This window comes from Echinops telfairi, unplaced genomic scaffold (assembly GCF_000313985.2).
Source record: "Echinops telfairi isolate 266 unplaced genomic scaffold, ASM31398v2 ScPeMD7_3533;HRSCAF=4204_0, whole genome shotgun sequence".
Classification (NCBI taxonomy): Eukaryota; Metazoa; Chordata; class Mammalia; order Afrosoricida; family Tenrecidae; genus Echinops; species Echinops telfairi.
This window is the reverse complement of record NW_022107431.1, coordinates 33708010-33729718: the sequence shown is the minus strand read 5'-3', so window position 1 is coordinate 33729718 and position 21709 is coordinate 33708010. Positions and strand designations below refer to the sequence as shown.

Sequence of the window (21709 nt, the reverse complement as noted above, 5' to 3'; positions counted from 1 at the left end):
ACCACCCCCACTATCATGATCCCAATTCTACCTTATAAATCCGGCTAGACCAAAGCATGTACACAGGTACAGATAAGAGCTAGAAACACAGTGAATCCAGGACAGATTAACCCCTCAGGACAGGTATTGAGAGTAGCCATACCCGGAGGGGAAGGGAAAGGTGGGGGGAGACAGGGGAACCCATCACAATGTCTTCCTATAACCCCTTCCTGGGGGATGGACAACAGAAAAGTGGGTAAAGGGAGACATCGGTCAGTGTAAGACATGAAAAAATAATAATTTATAAATTATCAAGGGTTCATGAGGGAGGGAGGGAAAAATGAGAAGCTGATACCAAGGGCTTGTAGAAAAAATGTTTTGAAAATGATGAGGGCAACAAATGTACAAATGTGCTTGACACAATGGATGTATGTATGTATTGTGATAAGAGCTGCATGAGCCCCCAATAAAATGATTAAAGAAAAAAGACTTTCTTTTCCCACTCAAACCAAAAACCAAACACTGCCTTGAGTCAAGGCTGACCCAAAGGGGCCCTTGTGGGGGTTTCTGAGAAAGTGCCTGTTAGGGGAGCAGAGAGCCCAGTCCCTCTTCCAAGGAGCTGCTGCTGGTTTCCATGGGGATGCAAACCCAACGTGTGGCCACTGCACCCCAGGGCCCCCACTGTGTTCAGTCATTTGGCAGGGCCATCTACCTGTCCCGAACCTATGAATTCTCATTTCCTCCAAAAGGGCGGAGGAAAGCTCCCCCAGATGCTGTCTCACAGCTAATTCCTCACAGAACAGAGTGCTTCAACGTTAGAGCGGATGACTCCTTGCTACTATGTATTTTATTTAAGCGCCTTCATATTGTAAGGGGGAGATATGCAAGATGCCAATGCAAACTTACAAAATAGAGAAGCATTCTACTCAAATAAAAACTTTAAGAGAAAGATTTAAAGGTCTTAAGAATATATAATCCGAGGAAAAGATGCTCACGAATCATCTTTGTGTGTGTGTGTGTGTAGCAGCCCTTTTGAACATCCAAGAGGGAAGTTCAAAGACTTAGTGAAAGTCCCATTATCTTTCGGGCTCATGAGCTTTTTCAGCACCTTGCATGACTCCAAAATGCTCCGATCACCCAGTAAGGGAAGAACTCGTCGCTAACGGACGGGTAGGCAGTGTGAACCCACCCAGCCACACCGCGGGAGAAAAGACTCGCGAGCGGCTCCATGCACCCAACAACTGCTCGACACTGTTCCTTTAAACTTTTCTGCTCTGTACCTATTGGTTGGGACTTCAGCTTCAGGTGTTTAATTTCTTGGTCTTTTTCTTCAATAGCCTGATGAAGGAGTGCTTGCAGTTCTTTCTCTTTCCGAACCAATTCTTCCAGTAATCTACAAATAATAATAAGAATAATTAGATTGATTGACAGGACACTTGAGTTGACCGAGACTGAAGTGGATACATGGGGTCCTCAAGGAGCATGCACACGCATTCTGGGGATTTGATGGAAGTGGAGATTCTGGGTCTGGGGCCCTGGCGTGAGCCCTGAGGTCCTGCATTTCAGTTATCCCCAGACGATGTGAGACACAGACACCCATGCTAGGTAGCAGGGCTCTACTCCAGACCATGTTGTGTTTCTGGACAAGACTTCAAACCATCCAGCCCAAATTGCCCAAGTCTTCAGAAATGGTTGTTCTAGTGTTTATTTGTATGACTATAATCATAGAAATAGAAATATGGGATGTTAGCAGGCCTATTGATATTTTACATGTTTAGTAATCCACCCAAAAGTTGGTAATAAATTTTAAAAATAAAATTATACACATGTATACATAATAGTTCAAAGAACATACAACAAAATATTAGCACAAAACTTTTTTTTTTTGATACCGGAATTAGTGGTGCTTTCAATTTTGATTTCTTATTTGTCTGGATTTTAAAATTATTTTCACAATAAAAATATACTGATTTTATAATTTACAAAAAGTTGGTAACATACAGATAAGAGCTCTTGACACATGGAATTCAGGACAGATAAAACCCTCAGGAACAGTAGCAGGAGTAGCGATATCATTAGGGTAGGGGGGAATTGGTTGGGGTGGGGGAGAAAGGGGAAACCCATCACAAGGTAGGATATATAGTCCCCCCACTCCCCGTGCCAGGGGGACAAATAACAGAAAGGTGGATGAAGGGATACAACAGACAGTGTGAGACATGAAATAACAATAATATATAATTGATCAAGGATTCATGAGGGGGTATGGAGGGCAGGGGAAAAGAAGAAGAGCTGATACCAAGGGCTCAAGTAGAGAGAAATCACTTTGGAAATATTGATGGCAACATATGTATAAATGTGCTTAATCCTATTGAATGATGTATTGTGTACAAGATTTGTAAGAGTCCCCCCAATAAAATGATGAACTCAAAAATAAGTTGGTAACAGAAACATAAGAAAGAAGGATCCTCTAGTAACCCATGCAAAGCAGAAAGTGAATCACTCTTCTCAAACCATAAAACGCGGAGAAGCAGCGACTGCGGGGCGAGGTTATATAGTAGCGGGCACAGAGTGAGCACGCAGAGTGTGTTTGTTAGTGGCTGTGTCTCTCTCCCTCTCACTGTGAGGTGAGGCGAAGTCACAAAAGGATAGACGTGTTCCTGGCACACCTGGTTCCTGGATGGCATCGGAGCACCTTTCAGAGCAACAAGGAGGGACATTATTGCCATCATAGTTCTGACCCCCGAAAGGTTCGCCATGCACCCAGAGGGCAACCTACTCACCACTTTCAACACTTTCTCAGAGAAAACGTTCCACATCATAGAGATGTTCTCATCCATTAGAAAGCATCTGAGTGACTTGGCTTGAGAATTGTAACAATTTAACATCATTATTAATAAGAAAATCAATATAAATCCTTGTATGCCCCACAACTCTTAGTGAGCGGCATCTGTTTGGGGGGAAGTGGAATACTGATAGACGTAGTGCAGGACGAGGTTCCAGCCCCAAAGTCTGTTTCTGCTTCAGCTGACACGTCCTGAAGGCAGACAGACCTAACTGACAGATCTGAGCCTGTATCCTGGTTCAGCCACGCGCTTCCCGTGTTGATCTGGGATGAACTACTTAACCACGCTGGGCTTCGGCTTTCTCACTTGCAGGAAGGGAAAATAAAACTTCCGGAGAAGTTGTGTGAATGATAAAGAAGAGCGCAATGGTAAAGTGGCAAGCACAGAGCTTGGCCTTGAAAAGAAGACCGCTACTGTCCCTCCCGCAGCCTCCAGCTCTAGAGAACACGATTCCTCCAACCCAGGGCTCCAGAAAGGTTCACTTCCTGGCTCAGCACCACTCCTGTCCCCGCGCCCGCCAACCTCAGAGATGTGAGAGGCTTTGGGAGGACAAACGATGATATTTAAGTAGGTAGCAGGAGGTGGGACAAAAGCAAAGCTCACGAAAGGCAGCCAGAGAAAACAGATCCAAGACAGGTGAGACAGTTAATTTAAGGTTTTGTGTCAACATGGCTAGGCCAGGAATCCCAGTGGTTTGGCAGTTCAGACCCAGTGATTTTTCACGATGAAATCTCCCCACGGTGTGGATTGCTTCCAGTCTTAGTGAACACTGCAGAAACTCTTACTTGCTTTTTGCTGGATGTGGATTCTGCTTCTGCCTTGCCAAACTCAAACTCTCTGGACTTGAGTCAGAAGCCTTTCATGACTGCCTGCTGAACCTGAGGACTGTCAGCTCCTTCCATCTTACCTGTGGCCTTGGACTCATTTGCCTCAGTGGCCAGAAGCCAGTTGTCTGGCTTGCTGAGATTCGATTCATGAACCTGGAGAAGCCTCTTCAAAACTGACATCTGAACCACAGATTTGGAGCTTGCCTGTCTCTACCAGTGTGTGAACCATTTCTGTGATATAAATTGATCTCTCTCTACACACACACACACACTTCACTAGTTTTGCTTCTCTACAGAACCTCGCCCAAGACGTTTGGCACCAGGAGTGGTTGTAGTGAAACAAAATCAAAAGCATATATTTCTAAATTGGTTCTCAAGTCTGATTAGTTGTAAAGGCACTGATAACACTGCCTCCATTAGTAAAGAGGATTCTGCTAATTCATGGCATGAAGTAACAATATAAATATGCAAAACCAACACCAATAGACTAAGTTTGGTGGGAAATGAGGCTCTAGGTCAGGGAAGGGAATGTGTACAAGGGCTGTACAAGGACTGCAAAATCATCAATACCAGCCGATATCACACATAGCGCCAAACAGAACCATTTCTAGCCATCACCTTCACAAACTCACTGCCATTGAGTTGATGCTGAGTCCATAGGGACCCTGTAGGACAGGGGAGAGCTGCCCCTTTGAGTTTCTGAGACTGTAACTCTTTACAGGAGTAGAAAGCACCATCTTTCTCTAGAGGTGTGCTGGGTGGTTTTGAACTGCTGACCTTATGGCCAGCAGGCCAACAGGTAAGCACCACACCACCAGGGCTTCTGGTCCATCACGTTAGGGGTGAGTTAATTAAATGTTTGACCAGTAGGACCTTGAATGATGGCCCTCAGCAGAAAACAGCTTGCCTCCTCCTGTTCTAGGCGATCATGTATTTGATACTTTGCTGCAATTTTGTTAGGACGCAATTGCCTTTCCGTTCCCAGAGACATCACACTGGTCCATTACATTGATGACATTATGCTAATTAGACCTACTAAGAAGATGTATCAGTGACCCTAGGTTTACTGGTAAACAAGTGGGATCAACATCCCAAAAGATTTCTTGGAGGAATTGTGACAGGAGATCAAACAGCTTTCCAAGCAAGGTTCTTAAGACAAAGCTCAATGAAAGCAATGGCTACTAAGAGTGGAAGTGGTCCAGTCCAAGCAAAAGCAGACCAGTCAGGAGGGACAGTCTTGACACCAGTATTTTTGAATGCTCTGGGCATTTAAGCCCATTGACTTTCTAGAGGAGCAGAGAGCATTAAGACCTACTTTTTATGGGAGTGTCTAGAGAGAGTTACTCAAAGTTTTAGCAGAAAAACACACAGGAAACTTTCACCAGGGTCTTTCTCCACCAAGACGATGTTCCTGCTCATTCTCATCAAACAAGGACAATTCTGCAAGTTTCCCTGGAAATCACTAGACATCCAGCAGGGAGTCCTGATTTGGCTCCTTCTGACTTATTTTTATTTCTTAATTTTATAAAATCATTGAAGGGCACCCATACGTCTTTACTTGATAAAGTAAAACAAAACAAAAAAGTGTATTGGCAATAGTTAAATTCCCAGAACCCTTAGCTCTTTAAGATGGACTACATGGCTGGTATCATCACTTTCAAATACATCTTAACCTTGATGGAGTTTATGTTGAGAAATAAAGTTTATCTTTTAAAATTTGTATCTTTTGACTCCATTTATCCAAAACCACTTTTGAAGACCCTCATAGGTGCTTGAAGTTCTCTTTGCCTTCAGTAAGCAAGGTTGTATTATCTGCATACTGTAGTTTGTTAATAAGTCTTCCTCCAATCCTAATGCCACGTTCTTCATATAGTTCAGCTTCTTGGATTATTTGCTCAGAATACAGGTTGCATAAATAGCGTGAAAGGATACGACCCCAAATACTGATTTTAAAACATGCAGGGTTCTCACTCTGTTTAAATGGCTGCACGTAAGGAATCAAGAGAGCATGCGCTTAAGGAATTCTCAAAGAATGCCATGGCGTTTTCTTACGCCTATTCCAATGAACTTACACTTACTAGGCTCCGTATTTCCTCCTTATCTTTAAAAGCTGCAGCTTCACACAGGAAGTGTAGTATTGGCAGGCTACCTCATTGATCTTACTCAGCTCTCAGAATTATATTAAGAACGTATTATCCAGCCCATTAGTTGTATTTTTACTTGTGACCCATCAGTTAGGGAAATACTTTGAAATCAATACAATTGCCAGTCTCTTTGTTCCACAAAAGCTAGGCAACCATCTGCCAGCAGGTCTTTTTGTTTTTTAAGTTGGTTGGGCAGGAGTAGGGGGCCGGGATGCAAAAACATGGAGGCAGGTGGAGAGTATTGGTGGGTACTTCCAGAATTGTAGGACACAGAAATTAGGTAACCAGCCAGTTCCTTATAAGTCTTATGGATAATGAATAATGTCCCTGAATTTCCAGAACATTTTATGTAAGTACATACTTAAATACATTCTAAAGTCAATGTCACTTTTTGCCACTTAGTATTATTGATAATCTTATAATCAGAGTTGGATGGAGCTGCCTAAATATTTAGCGTAAGATTTTTTAATAAGAGCTATAACCTTCCCTAAAATCCCATTAACCTGAAAAAGTTCATTTCGTAATGCATTTATAGGTAACACCTTTACACTTTTATATAATAACTTTATAGTTCTATAATTTGTGGTGGTTGTGAGGTTCTGTCGAATCGGTTCTAACTCATGGTGATAGTGAGTGTAACAGAACGAAACATGCCTGGTTCTAGGCCACCCTCTAGCCTCTGGCCTCGTCTGGGCCCACTGTCGTAGCCACTATGTCAACCAATCTCCTTGGGGGTCTTTCTCTTTTTTCATGAACTTCTACTTTACCAAGCATGATATTATTCTAAAGGGACTGGTCTCTCCTGAAAACATGGCCATCCTGGCATCCCGGGAGAATTCGGGCTCTACTCTTTCCAAGGCAGATGTTTGTGCTCCTGGCAGTGCACGACAGACGCAATGTTCCTTACCAACATTATACTTCAGAGCCGTTCATTCTTTTGGGGCGTTCATTATTCACTGTCCGGCTTTTGCAATCATATGATAATATTCAACTGAAATTATTCTTATTCAGTTGCTTACTACTCAAAGCTCTTGAGATGGATACCTGTGGTAAATAACCTCTGGGCAGGCAGTGGGGGGAGGAGGAGGAGGAGGAGGGCAATAGTCCTATACCTTTCTCAGATTCAAAGTGGAAATGTAGGAAAGAAACTTAAATGTATGGGCTGCTGTACAAAATGTTTCTATACTGAAAGACCAAAGCAATGTGTCACATTCTAGTCTGTTCCCACACAGCTGTGCAGATCTGGGAAGCGGAGGCCCTGCTAGAAGGAGAGTCTCCGACGAGGGAGGTGCAGTGAAGAGGCTGAGAAGAGCAGTCGTTGAGGATGCAGATGACACAAGTGTGGGGAACAGACTGCATGATCGGGGTGGCGTGATGAGGCTACTGCAAGTAACAAAGAGAAGGCAAAGGGGTAAGTATCTAGGCTGCTTTTAAGATTAGCATATCCTATTGACAAAAGTCAGCGTGTATACACAGAAGTCCAGGGAAGCTGGTATACCAGCTGTTTGATAAATAAAGTAGCCTTACTGTCTGTGTCATTCTGAAGGGAAGTCATGTCTGTGGGCTGGACCAAAGCGGTAGTGAATGATCTTTCCTCCCCAAAGATCAGCCTCTACTGCCGTCCAGTCAAGTCTCATTAGTAGTGGCCCTATGTAATTACAGAGGCTGTTAAGTCTGTATGGGAGCAGATAGCCTCATCTCTGTCCAGCAGAGCTGCTGATGAGTTTGAACCGCTGACTTTGAGGCTAGCAGCCCAATGCTTACTCGACAGTGCCACCAGGGCTGAGCAGGACCCCAAAGCAACTCCACTCGGTACTCAAATGTTGAGAGTAAAGTAAGAAGAAATGACTAAAGTCAGCAGCCACTGTAATGGGTGTTTTGATGGGATACTGTTTGAGAAGAGGAAATGGGGGACAGCACAGTCCCGGGGGTCACTGCAGAAGGCCAAGCCTTTTCCAGGAAAGTAGTCGCATCCCACAAGTAGAGAGATGAGTTTCAGAGGACATGATGGGGATATGGAAGCCAGAGAAGCACTTCCCTGATTCAGGGAGATGCCTGTATTCAAATCATGCATAGAAAAGTGGGGATTCACTATTATCTAAGAACCAGAATTCATGCTTCTGAAAAAATGAGTTTGGTATTACTTTTACTAAAGCTTACAATTCAAGTTTAACTTTAAAGATCTAAACGTATGACTACAAAGAAGATATGTTTTATCTTACTTGCCAACAACTTAGAATTTTCAACCAAGGTTCCAAAATATTTGACAACTTTTACCAATTCGCTCCAGAAAAACAGAAAGAGAGAGTTTTCAGTGCAAACTCAGAGTCATAAAGAAGTCAGGTGCCCACCTGCCAACTGTTGCCAGTACAGGAAGCTATAAATCATACAGATTCAGACCTTGACCTGTGCTAACATCTGTAGAACGGGAAATATTTACCGTTCACTTAATGACCTGCTCATGTGACTCTTATGCTAGCAGATTCTCAAAGTAAACGCCAGTAGTAAAATAAAATTCAAACATACTGTAAATGACGATAACCCAATCATCCTTTCAAATTTCTAAAATGCAAATCTTTAGTCCCATAAGCTTTATCCCTTCAAAGATCTTCCTCTCCTGGGGTAACTTCATATTCCTAATCAGGGACTTTCGAGAACATGGACTTCCTGGTCTGCCTTTCAGTTGTCTGTGGGAAGGCACATGTTGCTCTGAGTCTGACCCCCTAGATAGTCTAGGGGGTTACCCCAGTTACTCTGAAAGTCACCGTGTGCAGAGAGAAGCAGCAGGGAACTCACAACTGGCGCCAAGGGATCCCTGAACTGGCTGAAGCAGAAAGGGTATTTGACCAACGAGGCTAAGATACATCTCTCTTGCTTATAAAGGAAGGCACTGAATCAAGTTTGCATGAATGAATAAAGGAACCATATGTGGTATATCCTATGGATGAAGCTCGTTAAGTAGGCCCAGAGTATATGCACTCATATAAAAGAAAGGGGGAAAATGAGTCTCAGTAAAATCAGTTGTCAGCGAGTCAACTCCAACTCACGGTGACTCCAGCGTGTCAGAGTCAGACTGGGTTCCACAGGATCCCAAGAGCTGATTCCTTGGAAGTAGATCCCTAGGTCTTTCTTCCGAGGTATCTCTGGTTGGATTTGAACGTCTAACCTTTGGTGAACAACTGAGTGCACTAAGCATTTGCTGGCCTGGGGACTCCTAGGAGAGAATAGGACTCACCTATTAGTTTCTATTTTCATCCTTCCAAGCTGTATGTTGAGCGACCGGTGAGCACTCTGGGAGTCCTGGGACACCGTGGAACTGAGGGTGCTCACTCCCGAAGTAGCCACAGCGTCTTCCACGACAACTTGAGGTCTTCGGGCAGTTTGGTTTGAAGGTTGCTCCTCATGGTCCTCTTCTCCCTCTAAGTCTTCTTGGTCAGCAGTGTCACTCTCAGATGCCAGGCTAAAATGGGGCCTCAGTTCTGTGAGGAGTAAGATCAACAGCAGTATCAATAAGCTATGACTGATGACTGTAACGTTTTAAGATGTGGATATCATCCCCTCTTAAGAGATGAGCATCAACATGGACTACGTAGTACAGAGAGTGTAAGAGGGTCTAGTGATGCTTTATGAGAAGCATTGGGCTGCTAACCACGAGTCGGCAGTTCAAAACCACCAGCTTCTAGTTGGAGAAAAACGAGGTCATCCGCTTCTGTAAAGATTTACAGTCTTGGAAATGCTATGCAGGCTTGTTAGGAGTTGAACTGACTCAGTGGCAGTGGGCATCGGTAGTAGTAGGAACTACATTACATAATCTCTAATATCTATCAGCCAAAAAAACCAGACACCGCCAGTCTTGTGGTTAACAGCCCAGTGCTTAACCTACAGCACCACCAGGGCATCTGAGTGTGTAGTAGATCAGAATATGCATACATAATACATTTAGTACATGGTTATTACACGTGGCTATACACATGAGTACATACATGAAAATACATGAGAGGGAGCCTCGCAATTTTCTGGAAAAATTCTATTACCTTCCAATTTCATTTCCCCAGAACATTTTTAAGCCCCCCTCATTCATATATGTACGTATATGTAATATTCTAAACTACTATTCCAAAAGTGAGGATGGGTTTCTGCATGTAATTTCTGAATTTTTCTCCCAAAGTGCAAAATTCACATAATGCATATACTCAGAATAATCTAATTTAAATGTAAAGAAAGTATCTACAGTGTCTATAAGATATGGGGGAGAGAAAAAAAATATATGGGGGAGAAATGCTAAAACCTGAAAGAAATGTGATTATTTTAAAAGATTTTAAAGGTAAAAAGTTGCTTATACAAGTGAAATTATTTTGATTTGAAATTACGTACAGGTGACAATCTGTAATTAGCTCACTTAGAACTTAGGAAACTGAGGTCCAGAGAAATTATGTTCACAACCCTGAGCAGGCAGGTTGCTCTTTGCCCATATCACTCACAGCGTAGGGGGTGGGGCCGCGTACTTGGATTCTGTAATAAGACCACCTCTCTTTGACTATATGCATTCCATTTCAATTTTGATAACTTCCAAGTTTCCCAGGTTCGTACCTTGAACAGTCCACATTCTGACAACGAATGGATGTTTACAGTAGTGGTTTCTCATCGTTCTAAGTCCTTCCCCATCAGCAAATGAGGCTCCCGAAAGCTTTCGTCCATCCCTGTCATGGAGATCCACTCTACTTTGAGGAGGCAGCTCAGCCCCAGTCACATTCTGAGCTGGACGGAGGCGCTAATCTTTCAGCACTCTAGCTAGCGATGTTCTGCTACTATTCGTATGGTTTTCGACGGCTAATCTTTCCGAAGTGGACAACCTATTTCTTCGTGATCGTCTGCTATGTGTCTCGCAAGCGCCACGGAAACCTGGTCACCTTGGTGACCTGCTGGTATTTGAAATGCCAGTGGCAAAGCTTCTAGCAACACAGCATCCCACTGGCCAGGGGAGGACAGGAACCGGACCGGGGAACCCTGGGGAGCCGTCCGACATATGCAAGACTATGTTGGTAGGGGCCATCAAATCGATTTAGTCTCACGGTGACGCCTTGCAAAGCAGAATGAAAGAAACACTGCCCTCTCCTGAGCCATCCTCAGAACCACTTTTAGGTTTGAGTCCAATGTTATAGCCACCATGTTAAGTCATCTCTACAGACGGTCTTCCTCTTTTTTACTGCCCCTCCGTCCTTCCACGGGCGATAGCTGTCTCCAGGGACTGGTCTCCCTGGACAACCTTTCCAAAGGGCACGCGTGAAGTCTCCTCAAGGGGCCTTCTGGCGACTGTGAGGCACCGTGACTTGACGGTAGCTGAGTGCGTAGCATTTTTATTTTTTATAGTAAGCAGCCCGTCGAAGTCTCAATGCGCAACACCATCGTGGTCTCTGCTCAGTGTTCCTCTGTCTAGGCACCAAGTCCTGATGTGCCTGAGAAGGAACAGCAGCCACTGCTGTGATCTAAAGCCTGAGACCGAAACGGAAACATGAACACTCACGGGGCTTGCATTGCGCGCTATCCGGTGTGCTCTTGCTAGAATACGGTGACCGGATTTTCACATTGGTAAAGCGGGACACCATGGATAAAACTCATATCCTGGCGAAATAGCCACATGGCAGCCGAAAACCGAATACCCTAGCTTGTCGTGCATTCTTTCGAAAAATCAGGACTTTTTAAAAACGCTGCGGGACGCGGGACAATTTGTTAAAAATCGGGGTTGTCCCACCAAAAGCGGGATGTCTGGTCACTTTATGCTCGAAGGATGAAGACGGAACACTTTTGAAAACACTTGCTTCTTTGAAATAATGTCAGGGTAACAAAAGTCGCAAACATGATGCAGAATATTCCCATCTACCATCCCTTCAAACACTTGCTCTAACTTTTAACACCCTACAGAGCACTGGCAATAGATTCTCAGTCTCGAAGCTACTACTGACAGGATGCCGTTAGCTAATCTATAGAGAGCTTATTGACTTTCACTAGCTTTTCACTAACATTCCTTTTTTTCAAAAATTTAATTTCTTAAAGATTATTTTATTGGGGGTTCCTACAGCTCTTTTAACAATGCATCCATCAATTATATCAAGTATACTTGTAGATATGTTGCCATCATTATTTTATAATCATTTATTTTTTATCTGAGCCCTTGTTATCAGCTCCTTTTTCCCCTCCCGCCCTCGTGGCCCCTTGATAAATGAAAAATTATTGTTATTTTCATATCTTAACATCGACTGCTATCTCCCTTCCCCCACGGCTTCTGTTGTTTGCCCCCTGACGGGGGTGGGTACATCCCTTTTCTGTCTAGCATCCAACCCAGGGCCCATGCTGCGTTCAGTTGTCGGGTCTCCTTGTGGTTGGTAGCCGTAGTGGAGTGGACTCTGACTCCAGGTGAGCCTGTGTGTGCACAGTGGACCCACCCTCCACAGGGGTTTTCAAGGCTGCGACCTTTCAGAAAAGGTTGCCAACCTTACTTTTGAGGCATTTTAAGGTTTGATCAGCCAATCTTTTTGTTAGTAGTCCAGGGGTTAACCATTCTGCCCCCCATGAACTCTTCGTTAGTCTTCTCCCATCTGATAGCCCTGCGTATTTCTCCCTTAGGTACTTCAGGCTTTTGAGGAATGCCAAAACCAACCAACCGACCTCACTGCTGTCCAATCGACTCTGCTGCACGGCAACCTTGGCCTTAGGGCAGGGTAGAACTGCCCCTGTGGGTTTCTGAGATTGCAACTCTTTATGGGAGCAGAAAGCCTCCTCTTCCTCCCACGGAACAGGTGGTGGTTTTGAACTGATGACCTTGTAGATCACAGTTCAATGAGGAACCACTACACTAGCAGGGCTCCTTTGAGGAGCACAGGTTAGTTATTTCATGGCTGGACTCTCACTTGGGGGTTTGCCGGATACCGTCTCACGATTTGGTATGAGGCTATGCGTTTTGGGTAAGAATGTCACAGAAGTGCCAGTCTACCCTCCTCCGTGTGTTGTCTCAGGAGATAATCATGCTCATGTGTTTGATTCCTAGTGAGGACCACCTGGATCATTGGGCTAATGGGGTGTGTGTGAGTTCCTCCGTCACCAAGTTACTATTTCTTTTTGTAATCAGTCCTGAGTTTGGGTTAAGGTCCTATCCCTTTCACTGTGTGCTGAGTCAGTAATCTGAGAAGCGGGATGATATGAAGAAAAAACGGCGCATCAGGGTGGGAGGCTCATCAACAACCTGTGACGATACAGAGATGACATAACTGCTTGTTCAAAGTGCGGAGGACGTGAAGACCGGATGATGAACAGCGGGGGGACAGCCTTCAGCACGGGTTATACTCCCCATCAAGGAAACGATCATCCTCACCACCGAGCCGATGAGCAACAGCAAGGTAAGTATAAAAGACTAAGTTGTCAACGATTTCATTTTACTGAGAGTACAGCCATGCCCATAGAAGCAGCTGTCAAGGAATCAAATGAAGGATTGGATTGGGCAAATCTGCTTTAAACGGTTTTTTAAAAATACTTTTTAAAGTATTATAAAACAAAGATGGCACTTTCAAGACTAACGTATACCTGACTCAAGCCATGGTATTTTCAGTTCCTTTATATGCAGGTAAAAGCTGGAAATCAATAAGGAGGACCAAAGAAAAACACATGCCATTGAATCATGCTATTACTGGCAAGAATCTGGGCAGTGTTTCATTCTGCTGTGCTTGGAGTAGCTATGGGTCGGAACCAAGTCCATGGCACCTAGCAACAACGAGCTAGCAACCTGGTATGCTCACTGGGTGACCCCCTGGCTCCCTTGTTGAATGGAAGCAGGGTGAAGTACCAATAAAGAGATAGTTTGTATTTGGACATGATCCATTGGTATCCATTGACCTGGCCCACAAAGGCTAGAGATTAGAATAGAGGAAAGGCTTCCAGCTCTGAAGTGTAAGGAGCTGTTTGAATCCTGAGATGTAAAACATCGGTCTAGCTGGGATGAGTGGGACTAGTCGGAGGGTCGGAAGGGGCCAGCTGGGCTGAAATGTAGGGAAGTGTGCTTCTTCCAAGTAGACTTTGTTGCTTCTCAGCTAGATTGTCGCTTGTTTATCTGTAAGCCTTTAAGACCCCAGACAGTATTATCTTTTGATAGCCGGGCACCATCAACTTTCTTCACCACATTTGCTTATTCACCCCTAGTGGCTGGGATCTTAAAGGCTGGCAAGTGGCCAGTCAAGTACAACAGTTAGTCTTTATTCACTTGCAACAAGAGAGGGCAGAGAGTCAGGTAGAGGAGAAAGAAATGAAATGAGTAGCTAATCAACTCCATGAAAAACTGCCTCCTTTGCCATAAATCCAGAACTGGATGATGTCTGGCTACTGGACATTTTGAATGAAGATTCCACAGAAGAATCCTGGTCAAAAGGGTAAAAATGCCAAACAGAATCTCAAATTCTCATGGATTCTAGACTTTCAGGAGCCATCTCAGCTCAATGAATGAAAACTCCATGATTGACTGAAACCTTTGCCCTAAGACCATTTTTTAATTTTAAGCAAAAAAGTATCCCCTGAAGTCTTCTTATGGTCAAACAGTTTAGCTTAACTAAAGAACAGAAAGAAAGATCTGTCTGGAAGATTATCCTCTCTTCAGAACAAGCTATACTGCCATAGTAACTTGAAAGACGAGGCAGAAACCCCAGGGGCCGTGCGCGGACATGAATGGACGAGGCCCCACTCAGAGGGAGAGGAGGGTGGCAGCATAACTGGAAGAGTGTAACCAGTGTTGTTAGCGTCGACGTGTAGACACTGTGCTCCAGGAGTATGTCTTGCAGTCTACAGTGTCAACAGCAAAATGAAGACAATTTAGGAAAAGGCAGCAGCCTAGGAAATGTCATGGACAGTTCTTCTCAGACCCAGAGGGTGGCTCTGAGTTGGAACTGACTGGACACCAGACAGTAGCAGCATCTCTCTCCACCCACCCACCCACCCACCCATCCTGGGAGACCTTGGCTTGAAATGTTTTATTAGCAGGTGGACTCTAAAAACACTTCTGAGTATGAGCACCACGCCCCCTCGCCTACTCCACGTGCCTTGTTTAATCCATACGACCCCCTGGTATCTCACTGCCAACATAACGGGAGTCTGTCTAGACCAGTGACTCGCACACCTGAAAGCATTAAAATCACCCGGGAGCATTAGGAAAATCACACTCCTGGGCTGTCTCCCCAGCTGAATCTTTACTCACTAGGTCTGGGATGAGGCTCAGCAAGCTGTCATTTGAAATCGACACTGCATTGGCAGGTTTAGGAGCACAGAGAAGGATGGCACAGGTGTGCGTGTCTGTGGACACAGACAGCCGTGCACTGAAAGGCAGGTTGATGTGTTGCTCCTGTACAGTTTTCCCTTTCCCTTCAGATGCAAACATGTGTTTCAGATCCTTGGAAGGGAGTCTTCTTCAGGCATGTGAAACATATTGCTTGGTGTATCATTATTCAGACAGTATGCACCACAGAGCATTTATTTGGTGGCTTTGAAAAGATGGGAAACCCGAGCTAACATGGGTGTGAGAACTAGCCCCTTGGAAACCCTCTGAAATGATCTACCAAGACTGCTGCAGATGTGTGCCTCTGAGAGCCAGACCCAACCCGGAGTCCCTCCCTGCGCCAGGCCTGGTCCCACAGGGCAAAGGTTTCAAACAGTAAGTAACCCGACTTGCAGACGTGGTGAGTGACCTGCTTCTGGAGACTTATGCATAACCCACAGTTCTTGCTCTTTAATGACTACATTCCAGACAGGTCGATGCCTGGTTCTCTGCCTCTGAAAAGAAAATAACATTTGTCTTCTCGAGCCAACGAACACTTCAGAGAAGAGAGGGGTTGGATGGACATTTTAATGAACTTCTGAAGGACAAGCCAAAACCACCGACTTCTTGGATTGTGTGTCCCTTTGACTAGGGCTGTGATTCCACTAGCACAAGACATTTTAGCTGTGTGGTTCCCACTTGACGAATGGCTGATCAAATAACCAATCTCCAGTATTGTCTCTAACTCTGTCCCCAACTCACAATTTCTTCCATAAGCATCATGCACGAAATAGTTGGAGGGTGACTCAACTGAGCCTTTCTGACCTGGCACCAGGATGGTGATGGCTGTCTGCACGGCCTTCCGGATGATACTGTCCAACGCAAACATCCAGTGGGGCTTGATGTTGTGATTCCGGAGAACCTTATTGACCTGCAGAGAGACAGCGAGGCTTAATCTCCTTTCATCTCTTTCTTTTTGTAATCATTTTATTAGGGGCTCTTATAACAATCCATACATCAATTGTATCAATCACATTGTACATTTGTTGCCATCATCATTTTCAAAGCATTTTCTTTCTACTTGAGCCCTTGGTATCAGCTCTTCTTCTCCCCCCCCACCCTTGTGAACCCGTGATAAATTATAAATTATTGTTATTCTCATATCTTACACTGTCTGCTGTCTCCTTTCACTCACGTTTCTGTTGTTCATGCTCCTGGGGCGGAGGTGTGTGTTATACACTGATCATGGCAATTGGTTCCCTCTTTCTCCCCTCTTTCTTCCCCCTACCCTCATAGTATTGCTACTCCTACTCCCATTACTGTTCCTGAAGGGTTTATATGTCCTGGATTCCGTGTGTCTAGAGCTCTTAACTGTATCAGTGTACGTGCTCCGGTCTAGCCGGATTTGTAAGGTAGAACTGGGGTCATGATAGGGGTGGGGTGGGGGGCTGGAAGCACTAAAGAAGTAAAGAAATATTGTGTGATTCGTTGGTGCTATACTGCACCCTGGCTGACTCGTTCATCTCCTTGCGTTTCTAATTGCAAAGGAGTTGACCTTCTATTCAACATAGTTTCATGACATCTGTGCACCTGGAAGAAACTTTGTTTATAAAAACAACTAGAAGGAGCATCAGCAATAGGAGGATGTGGAATGAGTGGCTAATTGCTTCCACAAACCTCTGTGCCCTTTGCGGCAAGACCGGAGAATTGAGTGGCGCCTGGCTACCACTCCTGAGCAATCTGATGCAAGATCCTGGAAATGGATCCTTATCAAAAGTAGGGACAAAAGACTCCACACTGTCGAGTCAAGGAGGCTGCATAAACCATTGAAATTATTTCCCTGGGGTAATGTTCTAACTGTAGACCAAAAGCATCTTCAGAAAGCACCTTAAAACCAAGTAATAGTTCAGCTTAACTAGGAAAGCGCTACTTAAAGAGCTATGTCTCCAGAGTCAAATCGACGAGAGCAATTCGCAGGACTAGACAGGAGAGTCGGGAGGCAATAAGCTGATGGTCATCCAGGAGGAACAACTCAGAAAGGGGTGTGAACGGCCGCACCACTTGACGAACATAATTCAGGTCACGGAAGTAGAAATAGCTGATCTGATGCACGTTCCTCTAAACATAAATTAAAAACATGACTAGACAATTTCTTCCCCTCAAATGATAAAACATATTTTTGTGTCACTGGAAATTAAATGAAAACGTGCCACCTCAACTGAATTTTACTGAGCTCCACAGAACAAGACAAGCCATTTAGGGAGGGGCCATCTGGCGTGTTGGGCATGCCACTTCTATGGAGTCCAAGACAGTACGTCGCTCCCATGGCGTGCGGCACGCACGGATGGTGGAGGTGGCAGAGGAGAAGAAAGAGACCAGCGCTGTTCTCACGAGAAGATTGCTGAAGGGGTCAGTGGTGCAGTTAGTCTGCAAGGGCTGTTCTCAAGTTTGTAGGGGAAATCCCACTATCTTGCAATGCCACATGTCCACCAACTTTTTTGAAAGCAGTCTTGTGTATGTTTCACAATTAAAAAGAAAGAAATTCTTTTTCGCAATTAAAAAGAAAGCAAAGTTTGTTTAGGCCTTAAATATAGTTAACAATGTGAAGAATAGTGGTAAATATCTTGTTACATACATACTCCTCTACTGAACTTGATGTCATCCAGGTGATGCCGACTCACTGTGACCATAAGGGGCACACTAGACCGCGGGGGGTGGGGGTGGGTGGGCCATGAGATTCCGAGACCCTCACCCCTTACCCTTACATAAGTAGAAAGCGCCCATGCTTCTCCAACTGCCGCCCCACGCATAACCACCATGCCACAGGGCTCTTTACAGTAAAAGAAAGCCTTAAAGAGATCACATGTGCCCCTTACCTAGTGTCCCCTGGGATCACAGTTTGCAAAAGCACAACCCAACAGCACAACTGGGACACTAGCACTGACACACACTCAAGGTGCAGAAAGAGCATTCCCACCACGTCACCTCTCTACAGTCACACCAATTTCTCTACTTAGCAGCAACCTATCTCTTCTTGATTCCTCTCGTCTTGTCGTCTCAAGAATGCGATACGCATGGAATCACACAGTACGATGGGGCTTCGGAGCATTCCGGGGGAAATTCCATTGTCTGTCTTCCTGGGCCTTTTGAAGCCCTCTGGAAGGTAACATTTGGGGGTTGGCTTTTTGCACTCTGCATCATTCTTTAGAGATTCATCTAGGTTGTTGCACATTACTGATAGCTTGTTCCTTTTCATAGCTCTGAATTCCATGATATGGGAGTCTATTACATGGAAGTCTTCACCGGGTAGATTCTAAGTTCAGGGCTGCTGTGAACAAAGGTGTGTGTGGGGGTGGTGGTGGGGGGTGGTAAATGGATAACACAGTGAGCTGGTAACTACAAAGGCAGCAAGCAGCTCAAACCCCCCAGCCCCTCCTCAGAACAAAGGTGGGCCTGTCAACACAGATGGAGATTTGGTCTTGGGAACCCCACGGGCAGAGCGCTGCCCTAGGAGGTTGCGAGGAATCAGAAAGGGTGGGATAGCAGTGAGTGTGGATTTTAGTTTTGGTTTCAGTGAATGAAGGTGCAAAGGACACTGTGATCCAGTTTTTGTGTAAGCAAAACAAAAATGAAAAAAAAAATCCTGCTCTTTCAACCCTGCAGTTTCCGAGGGCCAAGTGCTTCAGAATAGACAGGTGAGGTGAAGCGGGTCAAGAAGGGAAATCAGCACTTACCTGTTACCTAGAGATCTGCCTGGAGCACACTCCTTTGTTTTCCTTCCCCTGCCTTTGCTTCCTGCTCGTCCCTCAGTAAACAGGGTTGGGATAGTCCCGAAAGGCTGTCCACATTAAAAAGCCCTGGTTCAAGGCCACCTGTTTAACGGCCTGACCCTATCTTCTATATTGAAAAAAACACTGAAACAAACAAGGACTTTACCTTTCTGCAACCCTTTATCAGCAGCCTAAGAGGCTGATTTAAATGAACTCCACTAATTGATGCCACTTCCCCCTCAGGCTTGGGAAAGCAGGCGCAGAGGATTCTGGGAGAAAGTGGCCCACAGCAAACCCCACACTGAAGAGTAGGAGCTCCACGGCTCAGCTCTTCCTCTGGGTGCAGCCTCATCCGAACACCCCAATTTAGAATGGAGGTAGTCTGACGAACCCCCTTTGTTCTAGAAAATCCTTTCTGGTGGTTTGTCCTGGTTCCTCCATCTCTCTAAAGAGTTGCCTGCCTATCTGAGTAACATGCGGGGATAACATCTAATCATCTGGCATATTTCTCCAAGAACCAGCAGGCACGATGACGGCAGCACCTCTGCCCGATAACGTCCCTCTACTGGCCCTTCCTCAGGGTCACACAGGACCCATTCTGTGAGGCTCTTTCTATCCCGGGCAGTGAGTGAGGAAGAGGGGTGTGTGCGAGCGTGCCTGTCTGCCTCCTGGGCCCAGGGCCACCACGAGACAGCTCTCAGCCTGAACTCTACTGGCCATTACGCCTTCCAACCTCCCGGATGGAAGCCAACTGTGTGGGCAAGTGGGAATTAGCAAAGTGATGTCATTCTCTTCGCAGACAGCTGGCTGGGCTTCCCTCATTGCAGCGTGTGTGTGCCGTTGACATTTAGTATCCGTGATGTGTTCTCGAAGTAGCTTTAGTTCCTATGCTCTCTTACAGCTGTCTTCTCTCGGCTCACGGGGTAGCACAAAGCCCAGGTGGCCTACACCAAGTCGCAGAGAACGCTCGTGCCTGTTAAGAGCAGGGATCACGTCTGGGCAGACATTGACTCAGGAGCAATGAACACATTACCCCAAATCTGCATGGTCACTGCCACTGTGATGGTCTCCGAGGCTGTCACCCTGCAGATGGCTCCACCATTAGTGGGCTTGAGCGACTGACCCTGTTAGCAGTCCCACATTTACCAGCAGTGTTCCCAAGGCCCCTTCGTAAAGACTGCCAGAGGACAAACCAGTCCGTCTAGTAGGATGTGCTCCAGAATGCTGCTGAGAGACGTGGGTGGTGAGATTTCCGCTGATGTCCTGTGGACATGTTCTCAGGAGAGACCAGTCTCTGGCAGAGCGCAGAGTCAGTGACAAGAGGAAGATCCTCAATGAGGTGAGTTGACACTGGCTGCAAAAATGGATTCAAGCCTAGTAACAACTGCAAGGATGTTGCAGGACCTGCGCAGTGCTTCATTCTGAATTGGCACTGACTTGCAGGAATCGAACCACAAATCCTAAAATGTATGGCTGTTTTTCTCGACAGCCACTAGATGGCAATCACACATAGAGTTAGGAAGTGCAGGGCAGCAGTGTGTTAGGTTGCTTAAGTCGCCAGTTTGCCAAGAACAAAGTTCAGCAGTGGGAGGTGCTTGTACATTTTGCTCTAACTCTGAGGAATGCAAACGACCCCAACAGCAGAGCTGCCACTTAGAAGCACGAGGACAGGCGAGCAGCTCACGTGGATCACGCACAGAGAATAGAGCTCACTGACAGGACTGAAGCAAGGAAACCGGGCAGAGCTTATGTTGGCATCTTTCCACGTTTCCCGGCTAACGTGGGCTTGCGATTGTCGGGAAGCAGTGGTTAAAGGGGCATACTCACAGCATCTTGAAAGCCAAAGAGAACCACTTGCACCTGGCTGATGCCGTGGCTGTCGAAGTCCAGCTCCAGCTTCAGCTTCGACAGAGTGGTGGCGATGATTTTGCGGTCAGTGGACCTCACAAATTCTCTGAGGCTGGCGATGAGGGTGGTGATGTGCTCCCACTTTAGCTTAGGCTCTTCCGCCCCCTGTGGGGGAAAAAAGAACCGTCCATCAGATGGTCAGTGCGGCACAAGCCAGCCAGGGGTCTGCCGTGCCGTGCCCACAGTCCTTCCCCAACACACAAACAGACACCAAGCAGAACCGCCCTTCGGAATGCTTCTGCTAAAGGAAGAGGTCAGATTTTGAGCAGTCTCTCCAAGGGAGAGCCTGGCTGTGGGAAGAAGGTCACCTGCCCCAGGCACTGGCCAGTAGCCAGGTGCAGCCTCAGAGTGGTGCCAGCCATGCCCTGGGCTATGCACCAAGAGGCCGGATGTCCGAGTCCACTCAGAGAAGCCTTGAAAGAAAGGTCTGGTGATCTAGCCCCACAAAACCAACCACTGCAAACCCTAGGGAGCACCGACCTCCTCGGAGACACAGGGCTGCCAGGAATTGCCGTTCATTGCTGAAACTGGTTTTAGTCAGATAAGCAAACAAAGCTTTGTCCAAACCTGGGCAGGCTGAGGCAGTAAGATTCTTTCCCTCGAAAATTGGACTTTGGAAGGAACGAGAGAACTAAGGTGCTCTGGTGGCCGGCGGGCTGCCACTGAGATGCTAACTACAGTCCCGCGGTTCAAACCCACCAGCTGTTCTGCAGGAGAAAGATGAGGCTGTGTGCTCCTGTCAAGATCTAAAGGCTCAGGAACCCCAAGGAGCAGTTAGTTCTACTGCATCCTCTAGGGTCAGAACTGACTCGATGGTAATGAGTTTGGTTTGGGTTTTGAATGAGAGAACCGGGCAGTAAGTCATGGGATCTCAAGCTCAAGGTTGGCCCTGAGTGAGATGTCATAAACGAGGGTCATGTGTGCATCTGGTTAAAAAAAAAAAAAA

General features: G+C 45.8%; 1 protein-coding gene across 1 annotated transcript in view; it reads right to left on the bottom strand.

Annotated features, from left to right (window-relative positions):
- Positions 1-21709, bottom strand: part of MAP3K5 (mitogen-activated protein kinase kinase kinase 5) — a 230658-nt gene that overhangs the window by 7348 nt on the left and 201601 nt on the right. Inside the window, exons 23-26 of the mRNA XM_045294594.1 lie at positions 20683-20868; positions 15911-16016; positions 9029-9272; positions 1260-1372 (exon numbers count right to left, since the gene is read on the bottom strand). Of these exons, the coding sequence (XP_045150529.1) occupies positions 1260-1372; positions 9029-9272; positions 15911-16016; positions 20683-20868 (649 nt within the window). The remainder of the gene's footprint in view (positions 1-1259; positions 1373-9028; positions 9273-15910; positions 16017-20682; positions 20869-21709) is intronic.